Source organism: Chiloscyllium punctatum, chromosome 23, assembly GCF_047496795.1.
Source record: "Chiloscyllium punctatum isolate Juve2018m chromosome 23, sChiPun1.3, whole genome shotgun sequence".
NCBI classification, from domain to species: domain Eukaryota; kingdom Metazoa; phylum Chordata; class Chondrichthyes; order Orectolobiformes; family Hemiscylliidae; genus Chiloscyllium; species Chiloscyllium punctatum.
Genome location: NC_092761.1, coordinates 57,161,282 through 57,181,602, shown reverse-complemented (window position 1 = coordinate 57,181,602; position 20,321 = coordinate 57,161,282). Strand labels below are relative to the sequence as shown.

Below are 20,321 nucleotides of genomic sequence, written 5' to 3'. Positions count from 1 at the left end.
CTTCCTTGTTGAAATCATACCTGCATGGCCATACTCTCGATTCTTCGTCTTTGCCAAATCTGTTCCCAGGATGAGGTGTTCTATCCAGGATATCCCAGATACCCTCCTACTTTAGGGACTGAAGTTTCCTCTCCTTGGTAATTAATTATGCACTCAACCACATCGCCTCCACTTCCTGCATTTCTGCTCTCAAACACCCTTCCCCCCCCCAACAACAAGGATAGTCCCCTTACTCCTCACTGACCACTCCAAAAACCTCTGAATCCCAATGCATCATCATCCGACGTTTTCACACCTACAATCAGAACACACAACCAAAAGATATTTCCTTCCCCACCCTGTCCACTTTCCGCAGGGACTATTCATTCCGCAACTCCCTTGTAAAGTCTACATTCCCCACCAACTTCTTCACCACATCTGATACCTTTCCCTACAACCATAGGAGGTGCAACACCTGCCCCAACATCTCCCTCTTACCTCTGTCGAAGGCCCCAAATAATCCTTCCAGATCCAGCAGGATTCACTTGCACTTCATCCAACCTGATACATTGTATTCTTTGCTCCTGATGTGGTCTCCTTTATATTGGGGAGCACAAACACAGACTTGGGGACCAGTTTGTGGAGCATCAGCACACTCTGCATAAGTCAAACAAACCAACCTTCTGGTTGTCATCCATTTTAATTCTCCCTCCCACTCCACTGGCGACATGTCCATCCTTGGCCTCCTCCACTGTTAGAGTAAGGCGAGATGTAATCTGGAGGAACAATACCTGATATTTTCCCTGGGGAAATTGACTTCAATATTGACCTCATTAGCATCAAGATCCCTCCACCCCCATCCTATCGCATTTCCAGCCCTCATCTCCTGACCTGACTTAACCTGTCCACCTTCTTACTCAGCTATCTGCTCCACTCTTCCCATTGACCAATCACAATGACCTGCATTAAAAAACCTATCATAATTCCACCTACCCTACCCCAGCAACCCCCCTCCTCCCCCACCCCAAATGAACTTCTGGGCTTGATGACTGGTTTCGGCTTGACTATTTTGACTATTGACTCTGGCTGTTCTAAGGATGCTCACCTTAAAGAAGTTTTCCTCCTTCCTCCAAACAGAGGTCAGTGCGTCTCTCTCCCACTGCAAGCCCCTAGTTGCCTACTCAGCCCTGAAGCTCTTCAACCACATTCTGAAGCAATCTCGCTACTAGAGCCATGTCTCCTTCCTCATTGCCTGTCTACGAAACCGATTCATCCCCCCCAAAGGATTCCAAATAATTTTCACACCTTCACAATTTGGACACAACTGTGACAATTGCTATCTATAGTGCCTCAACAAACATTTCTCCCCGCAGATTCTCAGCTCCATGCTCTCTGCCATGCACTGACACCTTCTCTCCCTGCAGTTGGCCCTGTCCCAGCTCAGAGCCTGTGTCTCCCAGACTTGCAAAGGACCACTACTGTACTTTGTTCTCAGAAGATCCACACCCTCAACAAATGTTTTTCCTCTGCTCTGCCAGATATCAAATGCTGTCATACACCAAACTCTCTTATACTTAACTCCATACACAAATCTCTTCAACCATTCAACATTCTAACCTCATATCTGACCTCCAGGATCAGTCTGGCGTCATTGACCACATGCATGCTGCAATCACTACTATAGATTGTGTGACTGCCGCTTCTGCCAACATCATTTACAACTGGGTTCTGCTTCTGCCCCCGTGACCGCTCCAGTACGCACACCCATTCCTGATATAGTCTCCACTCCCACTCCTGGCCCTAGCTCTACACTCAGCCCCAGTCTTAAGCTCTGCCAGGTATTCATCATCACCCTAGATCTCCCCCTCACTGAGGATGAACTGTCAGTCCTCAGCAAAGGGCTCACCTTCATCCCCCTATGCTCACATGTGAACGAATTCCATGCACATCATGATGTTGAGCTCTTTTTCCTTCGTCTCTGCACCTATTTCTTTGAATGGGAATCCAACCCACCCTCTAATGGCCTCTTCTCCTGTCAACGGCAAATTCCATTCTCCTGGACACCTCGTCCTGGCCTCCTACCTTTCTTCGACTCTTTCATCTCAAACTGCCACTGTGACATCAATCGCTTGAATCTCTTCACCCCTCTCACTTATGTCAACCTCTCTCCAGTGGAACACCCAGTCCTCTGCTCCCTTTGCTCTGACCCCAACCTCACCATTAAAGCCGCTGATAAGGTGAGGGGGCATGGCAGTAGTATGGCACACTGACTTGTGCATTGCTGAGACGAGACACCAACTTTCTGAAACGTCCTCCTACCATCCATTCGTTTATGATCCCACCTCTGATCGCCAAGCCATCACCAGACCAATAACAACCTCATCATTTCGGGAGATCCCCTGTCCACAGCCTCCAACCTGATAGTTCCCCAACCCTGCACTGTCCATTTCTATCTCCTACCCAAAATTCATAAACCTGACTGCCCTGGTGGATCCATTGTCTCTTCCTACTCCTGGCCCACAGAGCTTATCTCCTCCTACCTTGACCCTGTTCTTTCCCCTTTGTTCAGGAACTCCCTACTCACATTTGTGGCACAACCCATTCCTTCCACCTCTTACAAAGCTTTCAATTCCTTGGCCCCAACACCTTACCTTCACCATGGACCTACCAGCCCTTTACACCTGGATTCCCCACATAGTCAGCCTAAAAGCCCTCCACTTCTTCCTCTCCCATAGGCTCAACCAGTTCCCCTCCACTGATACTCTCATTCACTTGGCAGAACTGGTCCTCACCCTCAACAATTTTTCGTTTGATGCCTCCTATTCCCTGCAAACCAAAGGGGTGGCCCTGGGCACCCACATGGGCTGAAGCTATGCTTGCCTCTTTGTAGGAGTCGTGGAACAGTCCCTCTTCCACAACTGCACCAGCACTACCCCTCATCTCTTTCTCAGCTATATTGATGACTGCATCAGTGCTGCCTCGTGCTCCTGGGAGGAGCTCGAGCAGTTCAACTTCACCAACGCCTTCCATCCCGCCCTCAAATTCATCTGAACCATTTCTGACACCTCCCTCCCCTTCCTGGATCTCTCAGCCTCCATCTCCTGAAACTGACTCACCACTGACATCCATGTCAAACCCACTGATTCCCACAACAACCTCGACTACACCTGCTCTCACCTACCCTCCTGCAAAAATGCTATCTCATACTCTCAATTCTTCCATATCTGCTCTGAGGGTGAGTTGTTTTACTTGAGGACACCCCAGATATCCTCCTATTTTAGGGTTCCTAGTTTACCCTCCTCGGTAATTAAGGATGCCCTCAATCGCATCTCCATTTCCTGTACTTCTGCCCTCAAACCCCCTTTCCCCAACAACAATAAGGATTCCTTGGTCCCCTTGGTCTCGCAATAATGAGTCTCCTTGGTCCTCATGAACCACCCCACCAACCTCCCAATCCAACTCATCATCCTGTGACATTTCTGCCACCTGTAATCAGAACCCGCCACCAAAAAGATATTTCCTTCCCCATCCTGTCTGCTTTCTGCAGGGACTTCCCTGCTTCTCAAATACTGCCTGACCTGATGTACTTTTCCAGCTTCATCCATCTATTGATTCAAGCTTTTACATCCATTCAGCTAGGCAGACAGGCCTTAGTTTAACATCACATCTGCAAGACAGTATCTCCAACAGAGCTGCACTCCCTCACATGATCTGTCGCATTCAAGCCATTGGACTGAGGCTTACACCACAACCTCAGAAGCAAGAGTGCTACACACTGAACCACACCAGACAATGTCACCTATGACAAATGTGCAGATACATCCATTATTTGAAGAAACTGAGGACAGAACCAACGTGGAAGATAAAATAAGGTGATTCAAGAAGTTTTGTTTCAAGGACACTAGAACTCACTTGTAAAAAATACCCATAGAATTTAAGGGCAAAGAAACTTGTGAAGAGGAAGGAGTCATATATTTTCAAGCACTTGATAAACAACGGGAAAGAGTTGGCAATGTGATGAGTCTTAATTTCAGCAGGGACAGGAGAAGAATGCAGGGTGAGATTCAAAGCAAGGGACCAATAACAGAGACACATTCAATGGAACATTATTTGCAGTGAATTTGGGATGTAAGCATGACTTTTGGCAGTTGAAGAGGCCAAGTCAAAACAACTAATGCTTGCCACCTGTGAAGATTTATGCTCTCACTGAATGTTTTCTGGTTGAGGCTGTGAGGTGACAAGATGAGATTGCCCACCTAGTGCAGAAGGTGGGGAGTCAAGGTGAGTTGGTGAAGTGTTGTGGGGAGACAACATCTCATTATGTTGACAAGCAATGTGAAGGAAGCTACTCTACAGTTACACATCATAATTCACAAGAGGTGGGGTTTGGATAGACATTACCTGAACTTCGTTTTCTGTTGATGAAAGTAAAGTGATGCCGTCTCAATGGTTTAATCTCTCTTAGACAGTTAGTCTTTGTAAAGGATGGAAGAAAACTCTTCACTTGACAATTGTCAATACGTATACCAGATGGGATTTTCCTTATCCACCATGAATGTTTCTTTCGAGCTGTAATGAAATACTCTGGAATATTAAAGTGAGCGGCACTCCAACCAACTACTTGCAAAATCTTTAGCTTCCAATTTTTTTGCTCATGGGTTTTTTTTAACTGAGCGGTACAGTTGATTGTGTGCCTGTAGCCCCTTCAAAGTGCAAACACGTGTGAATGGCATCAGACTCCTCAGTTCTGCAGTTTCCAGCGGTCAAATACATTGTTCAAAATTACTGACCTGCCTTTGTACAAATTACTTTCTGCCCCATTTTGTTGGTTACGGTTAGGACATGGAGTTGAGAGGCTTGGTTGAATGGTAGATGTGGTAGAAAGGTGGACGTGCCTGAGATGAAAGATGCATCTCTGAAGAAAGGTCCAGCTATGATTGGGAAGGAGGCCAAGACCATGTAAGATAGCTGAATGAGTGGGTGAGTGTAATTGGAAGGTTAAAACTGGAAGAGGGATGGGTGGGTTTGTGGAAACATAGGAATATAGGAACAGGAGTAAGTCTCTTGATGCTTCTCCAAGATTCTATGTAATCATGGTGGATCTGCTCATCAACTCTACTGACTTACTCATGCTCCATACTTTTTCATATCCTTACCCAACAAAAATGAATTTATTGAAAGCTCCAAGTGTCCCTGAAAAAGGAGAAAACCAAGAATATTTGAAACTTACTCGTACTAGTCTGAACAAATCTCACCCACATTAAAATGGAACTGCATTTCTGACGTGAGCCATTTCCAAGTAATATGAGTTCTTCATTCTGGGATTCAGGGAAGAGAATTTCATATTTTTCTGGCTTTTGTGTGGAAAATGTGCTTCCAATTTCACTCCTGAATGGCCCAGCTCAAATAGAAAGATTATGGTCACTCACTCATGATTCCCACACCAGTTTCTCTGTATATAACCTGAATATGGTTAAAAGTTTAAGCAACTCTGAGATCACTCTTCAATCTTCTCTGCTCAGTGGAACACAAGCTGAATCTGTGCAACCTGCTTGATAATTTTAACCCTCTAACAGATGGTTTTGGTACAGCAGCCAAACCCAATCCTCATTGCTGTTGGAGCGCTACGTGCAAAGCTGAACAGTTCTCCACCTTAGGGTCTGATTAATGCTCTGTTAAACTGTATTGTAACTACCACTCCTTTAATTTTTTTTATACCTGTCCCACTGGTTATGGATGTAATCAGACTTCACTTCTGTTCTTAGTTTGATGTCATTCATAAAATGCGATAATTTGTTGCTTTTCTGTGTATTGTAGAAATCCTCACATTTGCCAACATTGAACTCCATCTCACCATAGTTTTGCCCTCATACTGAATGCATGGATTGGGCGTTTTACCTTTTGATCATGAGAAGCTCACATCCCACATAGGCACTTACTTCTCTGGGAGCGTGAGCAGCAGATAACCGTGATGGTTGCCAAGACGACAACGAATGCCACTCCAGCACCAACTGCTACGCCAATGACAACAGCCAGTGAGAGCGCCTCTGTTGGGATAAAGCACAGCCTGCATCAGAATGAGCAGAGTGATGGTAACAAAAGACTGTCAAAGTTATTGATGTACAGTGAAATGTGTAAGATGGTGGACAGGAAGTGCATTCAAACATCTGTCCATGATTGCATGGCTGCTGTATTAGTTAAGCATGAATAAGAGGCACTTCTTGCCCAGGATGAAGTTGGTATGTGGCATCTTCCTCTGGCTTTTGCCAGTGGCTGTTGCTCTGCTTTAGTTCTATGATGATGGAGAGCACAGCCCAATGTGTAGGGAACTGAAGACCTCACCATTCTTGTCAAGGGTAATTATTCTTTACCTTGCATAAAGGAAGATTATGGCACAGTGGTAATATCATTGTAATAATCCAGAGGTCCAGGTTAATGGCCTGGGAACAAGGGTTCAAATTCTACCACCGCAACTGGGGAACTTTAGTTCAAATAATATATCTGGAATAGCTAGTCTCAGTTATTGGTGACCACAAGACTATCATTGATTGTTGGGGAAAATGTCCATTAGGTTCTGGAAATATGCCATCTTCACCCAAGCTGATCTAGGGCAAGAACATTTGGGTCAAGTGTTTGTTACTCAAGACTTCTGGCTCAGACTGAGCTGCAGGCTGAACTGCAATGAATCAGGGAGGAGGAACGTTACTGAGACTTCATTTCAGGTGGCAGTGGCACCCATTAGGATAGAGTCTTCTGATTTGCTCAATGAGCAAGGATAGGAGAGTGCGACTGAGAGTGAAACAGATGTGGGGACCTAAGATATATAGGATCCTTAGTCTTTACAATTCTCAGACTTCTGTACCCCCGATGCTGCCTAGCATGCTGTGTTCTTCCAGCCTCCTACTTGTTGACATTGGAATCCAGCATCTGCAGTTTTTTTGTCGCTTTACGATTGTCTGACAGGTTTGAGGTGCCTAGCGCTTACTTGAATAAGACTGGGAGCCAGAAGATGGATGTGCTAATTGACCGAGTTACAGAAAGCCATTTGTGGGAGGAGCAAAAAAACTGTAGCAGTAGTACAGGATTATATAGTAAAGAGGACTGAAGCTGTCCTTTGCATTAAAGCGTGAGTCCAGTTGGTTGTATTATCTGCCAGGGTTACTGGCACGTGCTAAGGGATGGAAAGGACCCAGCAGTGTGAAGGAGAGAATCCAGTCATTGTGATCCATGTAGGTTATCAAGGATTTAGATAGATCAAAAAAGAGGTTAGGTATAGATTAAGTATATTGGAAGATAGTAAACAGACTGTAATAGGAAGGCATAGAGTGTACAAATTTAAGATACAAATGTAATAAAAGGACAAAACTAAACTCTGTATTTGAATAAAATAAAAGAGATGAATAGATAGTGCAGATAGAAATACAAAAACACAATCTGGTAGCAGTTATAGAAATGTAGCTGCATAGCTGACATAGATTAGGACCTGAATATTGAAGTACACAGGACAGTTAGGAAGAACAGGAAGCTATGAAAATCAGTTAAGGACAGTATTAGTACAATACAGAGGGATGATAGAAATTCAGGAAACCAGGATTTAGATGCAGTTTGAGTAGAGGTGAGAAATTGTAACAGCTTACCATTTGTGAGAGTGGTATACAATCCCCTTATTTAACTACACAGCAGGATTTAGTGAAAAGGAAAGAAAATGAGAGTTTGTCAGAAAGGTATGGCAATAATGCCTTAACTTGCATGTAGACTGGAAAAAATCAGATGAGCAAGGATGGCCTAGGTAAGAAGTTTATAGACTGTTTTCAGAATAGTTCCTCAGAATAACTCAATCTAGAGTTGACCAGACAGCAGGCTGTACTGGACCTGGAATTGTGAAATTCTAGGGTGTACATGGGCACCCGTCAGGAGCCTTGTCCACCTGGAACTAACAGTGGGATATCATCAACCCACTCCCAGTTTTTCTCCTGAACAGAGACGAAATAACAAAAGACAATACAAGAAACTTCAATCCTTCTCAACAATCTTAACCTTATCTCTTCAAGGCAAGATTCCAAAATCAGATAATTCAGACATAGAGCAAAGAATATAATGAGAAGATAAGAGGCATTTTGAAGAGGCATATAAAAAAATTTGGAGAAGTATGTCAAAATCAGTTCTGCATATGGGACCCAGGCAGTGAAAGTGGGTGAAAGTGAGGACTGCAGATGCTGGGGATCAGAGCTTAAAAATGTGCTGCTGGAAAAGCGCAGCAGGTCAGGCAGCATCAAAGGAGAAGGAGAATCGACGTTTCGGGCATAAACCCTTCTTCAGGAATGAGGAGGGTGTGCCAAGCAGGCTAAGATAAAAGGTAGGGAGGAGGGACTTCGGGGAGGGGCGTTGGGAATGCGATAGGTGGAAGGAGGTTAAGGTGAGGGTGATAGGCTGGAGAGGGGATGGGGGCGGAGAGGTCAGGAAGAAGATTGCAGGTCAAGAAGGCGGTGCTGAGTCTGAGGGTTGGGACTGAGAAGTGTTCTTTCATCGAGAGATACCAAAACCACTCACGTTGGTTAAAATTGTGATGACTAACCTCACTGCAGATCAGATTAGGATCTTCTTGGTACTTAGCAGTACTAAACCATTTGGTATATCCTTCAGTAGATCAAGTGTGGGGATCAGCAAGTTCAGAGATGTCAATGCTGGGAAAGTAGGCTAAGTGCAGAACTCATACACTGTGGTCCGCATCAATCAGAGCTTGTGGGCAGCCCCAAGCTCACAGGGTTGTGACTAATTCAATCATATTTCAAGGCCGGTGCTCACTGAATAAGATTGCCAGTTTAAAGACAACTTGGCATGTTAAACATGCACTTACTTAGTGAGACCTTCATTTCCTATTTCTAGGCTGGATTTGAACTCAAACCCATAGAAAGAAGGACCAGAGGCTCAATTGTTGCCTAAACCACAGAGTCACTCAGCAAATTAAATTTGGCATCTGTGAAGGTCTGATAAAGCAACAGAAAAAGATAAATGAGACACAACCAAGATGTAGGCAAGTTATAAGTCAGATAAATATTTGTTATCTGAGCGTAAAATGATTACTGCTAAAATAAACCAACTGACGGGATTGTATAGAACATGTTTCTGGATGGAAGGCCTTGGGATTTTCAATTTCTGCTCACAAATATATTCACATACTACTGTTTACTGAAGCAGAGCAGGCTGCACAAACTGCCTGTGAATGAAGATGACAAGGGCACTTGTCTTTAAATCATGGTGCTGTCAGAAGAATGGTTCTCAGAACATTGTAAACAGTGAATGGGGATAGAGCCAGCAAAAAAGGGTGGGAGGAGTCTGGGAAACTAGAATCACAGACCCAAAAGTGAGATTTTCAGAATAATTTAAAGGCAGGAGCAGATAAAAATATGGTATGTTAACATCTATCGGGCAGGGTGGAGTGGAAAGGTGTTGAAGAAAAGTCTTAATTGGAGTGGGTATCTGAGCCATCTAAATAAGAGGAACACAAGGTGCAGTCTGGGGGCTGAGATAAATGCTTACCACTGGGAAGAGTGACCAAGAGTTGGAGGAACTATCTGAGTATAAGAAGAAAGAGCTTGAAATGATAATCTAAGGCATAAGGTCCCAGTTAAAGTTGGTTAATAATAGGGTGATAGGTTTAGGTGACTTTGTATGGACACAGAGGTTTAGATTAAATGTAGCTGATACTGGGTGGAAGAAACAATGCTGGAGACTCAAGTACTCAAGAAACTGTCTCTCCAGGTAAGGAAGGCACAGTCAAGGGTTTCAACCATGATGGAGTGAGACAACAGCCTGGAAAATTGCAGCGGAGGTATCCCATCTATTGGATTATTCCAACATTCAGGTTGTATTATTCTTGTGCTGTTACATGCTGGAAATACTGGATCAACACACAATGAGGGTAATTGGCACCTGTGACCTCATGAATGTTGAGTCCAAAGCTCTGTCTCCTGATTAAATTTAAGGAAAGAAAGCAAATAAAGAAGGAAGTGGGATGAATTAGAGTCATATTAGATTCAGCAATGAAGACTTAGATTTTTTTTTAATGGTCAGGGAGTCATTACACCAGTGCAGACTAGAGTTGAGTATAGCTGACTCTGAGGAAACTGCCTGGGAAATTCAAAATTCTGATGTGCAATTCATTGGCACCTGGAACCCTTTAAAGACAGAGATTTTATCAGCCCTCTCGTGGTGTCCCTACCAGGAGACCCGGCTTCAAGTCCCACATGACATAATTTCATCTCTGAACAGGTTGATTGGAAAAGTAGGTTAAATATTTAAAGATACAGATTTTAGAGGGTTCTGATTTACTTAAGCTAAGTAGCTAAACAGGAAAGATTGGAGGATAAGATACTTACTGTAACTATTAAATAGACCCAACTCACCATTGTTCCCACTCAAAAAACCCCCAGACTCCTGACAGCTCTCCCACCTCCTCCAACTCTATGTTCCCAAATATAGGTGGGTTATTATAAAAGAGAAGTGGTTTTAAAGGTGAAAAGTAGGATGAACACTTCGAAATAAACAAGGCAGGTGAATTCAAATACTGAGGTGCACAAGTTCATTGTTCTCTTGCTGGCCTACCTTGTTCTTTCAAGCGAATAATTTCTGTATCAGAACCAAAGCTGTTCCAAGCTGTGCAGTTGTAAATTGTCTGGAAGTCTGCCCTCACAATATTACTGATGGTCAGTGTGGAGATCACACCCTCCTCCATGCTTACTGTCTCCACCGTATAACGTCCCGAGGTCCCTGATTCTAGAATGTTCTCCTTCCATGACCAAGCCTAGGTGTATCCAATAGAAGAAAAGGAGAAATTAGATTATCATCTGCTTTCGAAGATCATCAGGCCTGCCAGGATATTCCAGAGTGCCTTAAGAGTGAAGTAGCTGTAACCATGCTTAATTGGCTATGCAGCAGTTTGGAATGTCCTGAGCTTGTGAAAGCTGTAATAAATGTCATGTTCTTTGTATAATTATGCAGCATTGAGCCTCAATTCTACTTGGGATTCTGCTTGGAGAACGTTGAAGATTTGTAATGGGAGATTAATTCCTAAGCTCTTCAAGCATGCAGGTGGAAATAAAATCTTCAAAGACTAATCCATCTGAGATCTTTCCCCTACTCCAGAAAATCACTTGAATGAAGCTCAGAATTGTTACAATGTAGAAGAAGGCAATTTGGTCCTTCATGTCTGCCCTGGCTCTCATTCCATTTTGGTTCAGCACCAATCTCCTGTCTTTTCCCTCTGAAGCCTGCATATTGTTTCCTTTAAATAATCATATAATATCTTTTTAAGAGTTCTTGTGATGCAATGGTAGTGCGCTATCTTTCAGCCAGGAGGTTCATATTGACATTCCACCTGCTCTGGAGGTGTGTCTGAGCAGATTGATTTTATAGTTACCATTATGCCTTCTTGTATGATTCGATCAAAGCTGCCTCCACCACACTTCCAGGCAGTGCCTTAAAACTGATCACGACCACATCATATTTGCTTCTTTTACAAAATACTTTGAAACTGTGCTAATTCTCAATCCATTTATAATGCAGGAACAGTTTCTCCCTGTCCACTCTATGTCCTTCTTCTCCATTGCAATGCAATGGCTTGTAAGAGATCCTCAGGAGAGTTCCCAGAACCACCAACTCCAGTATCTGCAGGAGACAAGGGGTTGTGCAAAATACACGATTCCTGGTTCCTGTTGATTGCTGATAATGGCCTCAATGGAAAGCCCAGATATGGGCCACAGTCTCAGCTGCAATGAAAATCCTTTTAGTTAAATAACCTATCAACAATTTCCTGAAAAGCGAAAGGAAGGGATAGTACAACTTGTTGATATGAAGTTCTAACAACCTTTCTGCCTCTGGGATTTTAAACATTCTATGCTTGTGACTTCAGTTACATAAAACCTAAGCTCTGGAATTCGGAAAGGCAAATATTTTTTGATCAACTTATTAGTATTCTTTTGAAGATGTATTGAGCAGGGCAGACATAGGTCCAAGCAGTGGATGTTGTGCATTTGGATTATGATAAGACAAAAATAAAAATATTGGGGTCAATATGTCAGCATTGTTAATGGATTGCATAACTAACAGGATATTTTCAAATTTGGAAACTCTAGGTGCCACAGGTATCAGTGTTTGGGCTTAACTATTTCCAATCTGTATTGGATGAAAGGACATATTGTCGATTTTGCTGATGTTACAAAGATTAGTAGGCAAGGAAGTTGTGACAAGGATACAATAACCCAGATCTTCCAGTCAGCATTGATTTTGAATTTATTGGCACTGGTTGTGAAGATTTCCATGGACCGACCCTTTTGTAATTTTTGCAGCTGGGACTGCTGATTCTAGATGATGTATTGAAAGGGTCAATGCAGGCATCAGATAGTAAATATCATTAAGCACAAGAGAGAAAAGATTTACAAGAATGTTGCCAGGGTTGGAGAGTTTGAGTTAGTGGAAGAGGCAGAATAGGCTGGGGCTGTTTATCCTGGAGCATCGGAGGCTGAGGGATTACCCTTATAGAGGTTTATAAAATCATGAGGAGCATAGATAAGGATAGTAGACAAGGTCTTTTCCCTGAAGTAGGTGAGTCCAAAACTAGAGGGCATAGGTTTAAGGTGAGAGGGGAAAGCTTTAAAAGGGACCTAAGGGGCAACTTTTTCATGCAGAGGGTGGTGCGTGTATGGAATGAGATGCCAGAGGAAGTGGTGGAGGCTGGGACAGTTATAACATTTAAAAGACATCTGGGTGGGTACATGAATAGGAAGGGTTTAAGGGATATGGGCCAAGTGCTGTAAATTAGGACTAAATTAATTTAGGATATCTAATCGGCATGGATGAGTTGGTCCGAAGGGTCTGTTTCCATACTGTACATCTCAATGACTTTATGACTCTATGACAAGTCCCTTTTCCCATCAGTACCTGCCCTGTTCTGGTGATTTTTAAACAAGTTTTCACTAACTAACGTGTTGGTAGTGAATGAGTGGGTGAGGTGGATGAATAGTAGTTGGGTGGTGGGGGAGGAGACAGATGGTTAGAACAGGTTGGGGGTGACTAGGGGAATTGGTTGCAGGACACAATCTTCAGATTTCCCTCAAGGATCAAAGAAACTAATTACCATAACATTTTTTTGATAAGGATATCAGTATGACTAATGTAAAGTCTCTGATGCTGAGCTCAAGGATGGAGTAATTCACAGAAGGTCTCAGGTTGTGGAAATCAATTCATTGAATGTTTAAACTTGCCAGGTAATTTCAGTATGTTGTTAGGACTTCTGCAGAATTCTGAAAGTATTCTCCCAACTTATGTTCATTCTCCAACAATCAGGATATGGAAAGTTAGAGAGTATTGTGAGGAGGATACAGATATGTAATATGCTTCTTGGGAAGCAATCATCCCAACATCCACAAACAAAACTGTATTAAAACATTATTTCAATGAACCACCACACACTACAGCACAGAGGAACTACACAGAGCAGAGGAAAATCACCTCTACAGTGTATTGAAAAAGAACGGGTACCCAATGAACACAGTCTGTCGATTACTCAGCAGCAAATCCCAACAAGCAGACAAAACATGTCCAGAAATCCTAGCCACTCTCCTACATCAAAGACATCTTGGAAATGACGGCCAGACTACTCAGACCTCTTGGCATCCTGGTAACCCACAAACCCACCAACATACTAAAACAGCAGCTAATGAACTTGAAAGACCCTATACAGACAACAAGCAAAAGTAATGACATTTAAAAAATACTATGCAAGAACTATAACAAACACTACATTGGACAAACAGAAAACTAGCCACCAGGATACATGAACATTAACTAGCCACAAAAGACATGACCCACTCTCACTAATATCCTTACATACAGATGAGGAAGGACACCACTTCGAGTGGGACAACACATCCATCCTAGGACAAGCCAAACAGAAACACGCACAAGAATTCCTGTGAGTATGACATTCCAACTCGAAGTCTATCAACAAACACATTGACTTGAATCCCATTTACCACCCCCTGAGAAAAATAACAGGAAATGACATCACCAACCCAAGGAAACTTAAACATAAATAAAAAGTAGGTGATGCCACCAGCGCTTCATCTGTAAGCTCACTGATGATGTTACCTAGTATAGTGACGAAACGTCTGAAATTGAACCTTCCAGCTAAGTGAGCAAACCTACATCCAGAACCTCAACCTGTGTTACAAGTGTTCTCAAAACTTGCTACCATCTAAGTCTGACCATAAAGAATGATGAAAGAGGTGAGGAGTCCAAAGCCTGTGGAACTATTACCCAGCCCTGGAGAAACTAGGATTATTGACAAGAAAGGGGAAATATGATATGAAAGATTGTTTGTGGATTAACTGATCAAAGTCCAAAGACTCTACAAGTGATTCTGGGTGATTTACTGATATTTCTAGCACAACCTTTCTGTTGAGAGCAAATATCTGTGCAGCATTTCTGCTTCAGTCTGGACTTTGGCTTGAGATTCACCATGCAACTTGCAGTGAGAAAGGATTCAAAATTAAACATAATCATGTCAATTTACAAAGCCCAAAATAAATAGAGACAGTTCATCCAGTGTGAATCCTGAGTATCAAATCCAAAGTGAACCAAGAGTGCATCCATAACATCAGACCCAGAATGAACCTAGAGTGTCGCTTTGACAGTTATCCCAGAGTGAATCCAGACCATTGAGTCGAAAGTGAACCCATAGTTTTGGATTCAGAGTAAACCTAGAGTTTTGAGTTTAGTGTTAACCAAGAATAAACCCAAATTCAGTGTAAAACCACAGCCCAGTGTGAGTTGACAGTGCCCAACCAAAAAGGGGTAGCCAGTCATTATTCTGAGCATCTCCCACTGATCACTTCGATGTAATAAACAAACCCAGGGACTGAAAACTGCAGCTGGAAACTATCCCAATAGACAGTCCATCATCATCAAAGAATATTGTCCAGCAATCACTGGCATAATGCATTGAGAGAAACCTCTTATTGTTTCTCCTGTGCTTCCCTGTTTGCTGCACTTCTCAGTAATTCATTTTGGACAACAATTTCACTTGCAGTCAATAATCACACACAACTCTGCTATTATGTGCAGTCTGAGAGTAGGGATCCCCACATATTTTTCTTGCCCGCTCAAATTAATCAGTACAAAGCTGAAAGCAGTGCGATGAACATGAAACCCACAGCTGACATTTGAGAGACTGAATCATTCATTCCCATTTCTGAAATGATTCAGGTTTATTTCTGCTGATCCATAAAGGCTTCTTGCTGCAATAAAAAAGCTATTAGCTGAGGAACTAATGAGAAATCGAGTATCTGTATAGCTTTTGCATGTTCTACATATTTAATCACACACTGTACAGGCTGCACCAGATGTTTCTCACCAATAGTGCTGCATTGGATTGTACATCTGGAAACTATATCCTCGTTTATTTTCTTCCTTGCAAACATTATCGAATTTTCTCTGCACTGCTGTATTACCAGTGGTGACTTGGGTTACACAGAAGGAAAGGAATGATTCAACTTCGAGAAGTGATGCAGGAAGAATTGTTCAATATTCATTTATATGTTTAACACTATTATTCTACTAAAGTGAATTATTAAGGAAAATTTGACACTGCATCACACAAACAGATAAAGTGACCAAAAGCTTGCCAAAAAGTCAGATTTTAAGGAACATCCTCAAATAGGAGAGGGAGCTAGAGAAGTCTTACAGGGAGAATTCTGGAGATTACAGTGCAGGGAGTTTAAGACACTGAAAACACAGGTGCAAAGATTAAAATTAGGATTTGAAGAAGTTAAATTTATGGGAATGCGGAGACTCTAATAGATTATAGGTCTTTAGAAAAATACTGTTCCCCCCTTCAAAAATAACCTTCACTTTCTGCTGACCAACGCGTTGCTGGTTCAGTTTTCTCCTCAGTTGTACTGCTGAAGGCAATGGTTTTCCCTGGGGACCAACTCCATAGGGTTCATTGATTTCCCATCATTCTTCTGCCCTGACCCAGCTGATGATATGAAAAAAAATGACTTCCTGACTCAAGAAATCTGCTTTTAACTTACTGTTGATCAGCTTCAATAATCCTAATCTTCACAGAATGGGTGATGGTTTGGGGTATACAGCATAGTAAGAGCCCATGGTGTTGGGGGTAGAATATTAACATGGCTAGAGGATTGACTAACTAAGAGAAGACAAAGTTGGAATAAGGCAGGCATTTTCAGGATGGCAAAATGTAACTAGTAGAGTACCAAAGGGATTAGTATGAGGGCCATAATTATTTACAATATATATTATCAACTTGAATGAGGAAGGTGAATGTCTTATTGCCAAGTTTGCAGATGACACAAAAATACATGAGAAGGTATGTGCTGAGGATGATATGAGTCTACAGACAGATTAAATGAGTTGGCAGAGATGTGGCAGATGAAATGTAATATGAGGAAATGTGAGATTGTGAACTTTGGCAGGAAGAATAGTGGAGTTGTGTATTATCTAAATGGAAAAAGACAGCAGAAACCTGCATCACAGAGGTTTGGGAATCCAAGTTCAGCAGGAAATAGGGAAGGCAAACGGAATGTTGGCCTTTATTTCAAAGGGAGTGGAGTATAAAAATAGGGAGGTCTTGCTAAAACTATACAAGGCACTAATTAGACTACAATTAGAATAACATAAAAAGTTTTGATCCCTTTATCAAAGGAGAGATATACTGGCATTGGTGTCAATTCAGAGAAGGTTCTCAAGGTTGATCCTAGTATGGAGGAACTGTCTTATGAGGAGAGATTGAGTAATTAGAGTTTAGAGATTGAGAGATGATCTTATTAAAACATGTAAGCTTCTTAGGGGACTTTGCAGGGAAGATGGAGATAGTTTGTTTCTCCTTGTGTGAAAGTCTAGGACCAGACAGCATAACCTCAGAGTAAGAGGTTGCCCAGTTAAGACAGAGATGGAAAGGAATTTCTCTTAGAGGGTACTGAATCAATGGAATTTTTTATTGCACAGGAGTATGATGGTTGAGAGATTTTTAATCCTTAAAGGGTTCCAAGATTATGGGTAAAAGGCAGAAAAGTGAAGATGAGGATTTATCAGTATAGCCATAATCTCAGTGAATGGTGGCATTGACTTACTGGGCTGAATGGCCTTCGTATGCTCATTTGTCTTATGGTCTTATGAAACATTACAAGTTGAATTATTGTACATTCCAAGCCATTTATAAATTAGAGATATTTAAAAAAAACAAAAGCTATAAATGCAACATTTAAGATGTAGTGGCAATAGACACTGGAGGTTCATGTTTAGAATAGAGAGCTGATAGCACCACAGGAGTTCCCAAGTAATGTTGTCTCAGTCAGTATTTAAAGTTGCTATAACATCCTTTCTTGTTTGGTGGCTTGCACTTTCCACATGCAAACATGGCAGTTCTCCAGCTGTATTGGTATCATCGCCCCTCTTGATTCTGTACCAGGCTTAACTCTTGATATCCTGTCCCCATTTTCCATTCTCACCTCCAAACACCTCAGTGCCTTTGGCACCACTGGGGTCTTGATCTATTGGGTCCTCTTCGTCTGGCTCCATTTCTGATCTTAGCTTAAATTGAGATCCCTGGAAGTCTTAAACTGCTGCCTGCATTGATCAATGTCTGTCACTAGATGGAGCTTGTTCAATGCAAAATCAGGAGGCTGATGCATTTAGTTTTTACATTTAAAGTTATCATTTATAATACTTTTCTTTTTATTTTGTTTTGAATGTTATTTTATTTATAAATATGTTGGAAAGTGCTGCACCAGAGTTGATATTGTTTGAATGTTTTGCTCTGCTGAGAAACATACTGAAATGCCTAAAACCAAAGTATTGCTTTTATATTTCGTTTTATTAGATTAGACTACTTACAGTGTGGAAACAGGCCCTTCGGCCCAACAAGTCCACACTGACCCGCCGAAGCACAACCCACCCAGACCCATTCCCCTACATTTACCCCTTCACCTAACACTACGGGCAATTTAGCATGGCCAATTCACCTGACCTGCACATCTTTGGACTGTGGGAGAAAACCGGAGCACCCGGAGGAAACCCACGCAGACACGGGGAGAATGTGCAAACTCCACACAGTTGCCTGAGGCGGGAATTGAACCCGGGTCTCTGGCGCTGTAAGGCAGCAATGCTAACCACTGTGCCACTGTGCCGCCCACAAATTTTATTTTATTTAATAAGTTATTTCATCCAGAATGCTCAGTACCGTGTGTAGTGAAGTATTTCAACTTGTACTTTGTTTTCTTCTGGGTAAGAAGTGTCTGAAAGGCCTTAACTCTGGTTTTGATGAGAATGATATGGGAAAGATTGATTTTAAAATTGTTTCATTTAAAGGTGTGATTTTCAGGAACTTTAAGTGAGTACTTCTGTTTATTTGTGGAATCTCCCTGTGTGTTACTTGGCTTACAAGTTTCCTACAATTATGGTAGTTGCAGTGGTTACAGTCCACTCAGGATTCCAAAATGCTGTGGTATAATACACTTGTAGGTGCATATTGTAACTTGGAGCTACAGATTATGATGGTGGAGGCTCCAATTTCTTTCCTTCATATGGATGACCAGGAATCTCTCCCACTCTTAACTGCCTGTCATTCACTGTTGGTAGGATTTACAAGTCAATGTTCAATGTATTTGACTGCACTTTTCTTAGGAATTAAGTCACAGAGTAGAACCTGCAAAGCTTTCAGAGGTAGGAACCCTGCCACCTGCACCACAAGACCAAAATGCATGCACTTTCCTTACCAGTTGAATTAAATTCTTTGCTTGACAAAATCATTGAGGCATTGGAAAGATTTTCTTTAACTGATAAAGCAGGGTGATATTTTGGAGACAGTAATATGTCTATTTTGTCCATTTGAGGAAGTGTCTATTTCGCTGAGTCACTTACTATTCGGTCAGGTGGAGGTGTACTCCGGATGAAACATTTGATTTGTCCTTTTTTGCCCTGTAGAGCATGCTGCATCTGTGTGCTGGAGATGATGGGAGGTCCTGAAACCAAAAATACAAACAAATCATACACATGTATGCACATATGCATGAATATATATAATTACATACAAGAATACACACACATATGTTATAAATACACATATATGTATATATGCATATTTATACACACATGCTCTATATATATGTACATACTCACAAACACAATTCATCAAACAACTTTATTAAATTAGACAGTTCATCCATCACAGCCCTCCTTGTATTACACCTTCTCCAAAGGAACAAGCAACATCAGGGCACAGTCTGCACATAATTAAACTGAATATAATTGCTCATTATTAGCAGTCTAATTAAAATAAATTTACATTTTAATGAATATTTTAAAGGGTAATTGCACACAGTATGGAACAAACAAACCTGCATTAATTTTTTTTCTCAAAGGTAACAAGCGTTTTTCTTTTTGTTTTGTTGACTTCAGTGAGCAAAAATTGTGAGACTTTTTTGAAATATGAAATGGAGTGTAGAGGAAGTTGATGTAAATGTCTGATTACGTGAACTGTCAGGGTTTCGGGTTATGTTTGATTTTGTTCACTAGGAATGCCATTATTTTTCTGCAGATTTAATCTGAAAGTAATGTTTTGTTTTCTGGACTAAATTTGAACTGTGCAACTTTATTTATTTTTCCCTTCTTTTGGGAGAACTTTTTTTCAGAGGACACTGATGAAATGACATTTTCCCATAAGTGTTCAAGCCTTAGACTAGTGATTCTGCAAATGAAAGCAGGATGACGAGCATTCTTTGGAAGTATTAGTGAGGAACTATGAGTAATGTGCCAAAATCAACAACAGAATTGCTTCTAACCTCATAGTGCCAAAGACTGCAATACAACAATGCGTTCCTGTTGAACATCAATGTTCTCTTCATCTAATAAAAGTCGATATAATGAATGCAGTTTCATTCACAGGGATGTGCATGTGCATGCCAGTATATATTGGTAAATAGATACATGTGCATCTGTAAACCTTTCCAAGAGTTTCATTGAACCTGCCTTTAAGTGCCAGTTGTGATGAAGCACATGCGTCCCCATCTATGTGTAGACATGACTACAATGAAGTGCATCTATATGTGCATATGAGCATCTGTCTGTGTATTTTAAGTGTGTGTTTGTGCACATGCATTTGTTGTGCTTAGGTGTTCTTGCGTGTGTTTGAGTCTGTATATTTGTGTACATTTGTATGCAAATATACCTATGCATGTCTTCACACATGTGCAATGCTGTGAGAGTCTGTTTGTACACAAGTATATGTGAGTCTGCATATGTAAGTTTTTTGTGTATGAATG

General features: G+C 41.7%; 1 protein-coding gene across 2 annotated transcripts in view; it reads right to left on the bottom strand.

The window, feature by feature from the left end:
* kirrel3a (kirre like nephrin family adhesion molecule 3a) overlaps positions 1 to 20,321 on the bottom strand; it is a 615,794-nt gene that overhangs the window by 36,834 nt on the left and 558,639 nt on the right. Inside the window, exons 10-13 of one of the 2 annotated variants that reach the window (XM_072593027.1) lie at positions 18,922 to 19,022; positions 10,585 to 10,783; positions 5,919 to 6,026; positions 4,381 to 4,548 (exon numbers count right to left, since the gene is read on the bottom strand). In XM_072593027.1, coding sequence (XP_072449128.1) covers positions 4,381 to 4,548; positions 5,919 to 6,026; positions 10,585 to 10,783; positions 18,922 to 19,022 — 576 coding nt within the window. The remainder of the gene's footprint in view (positions 1 to 4,380; positions 4,549 to 5,918; positions 6,027 to 10,584; positions 10,784 to 18,921; positions 19,023 to 20,321) is intronic. The other variant, XM_072593028.1, reaches the window with a different exon arrangement.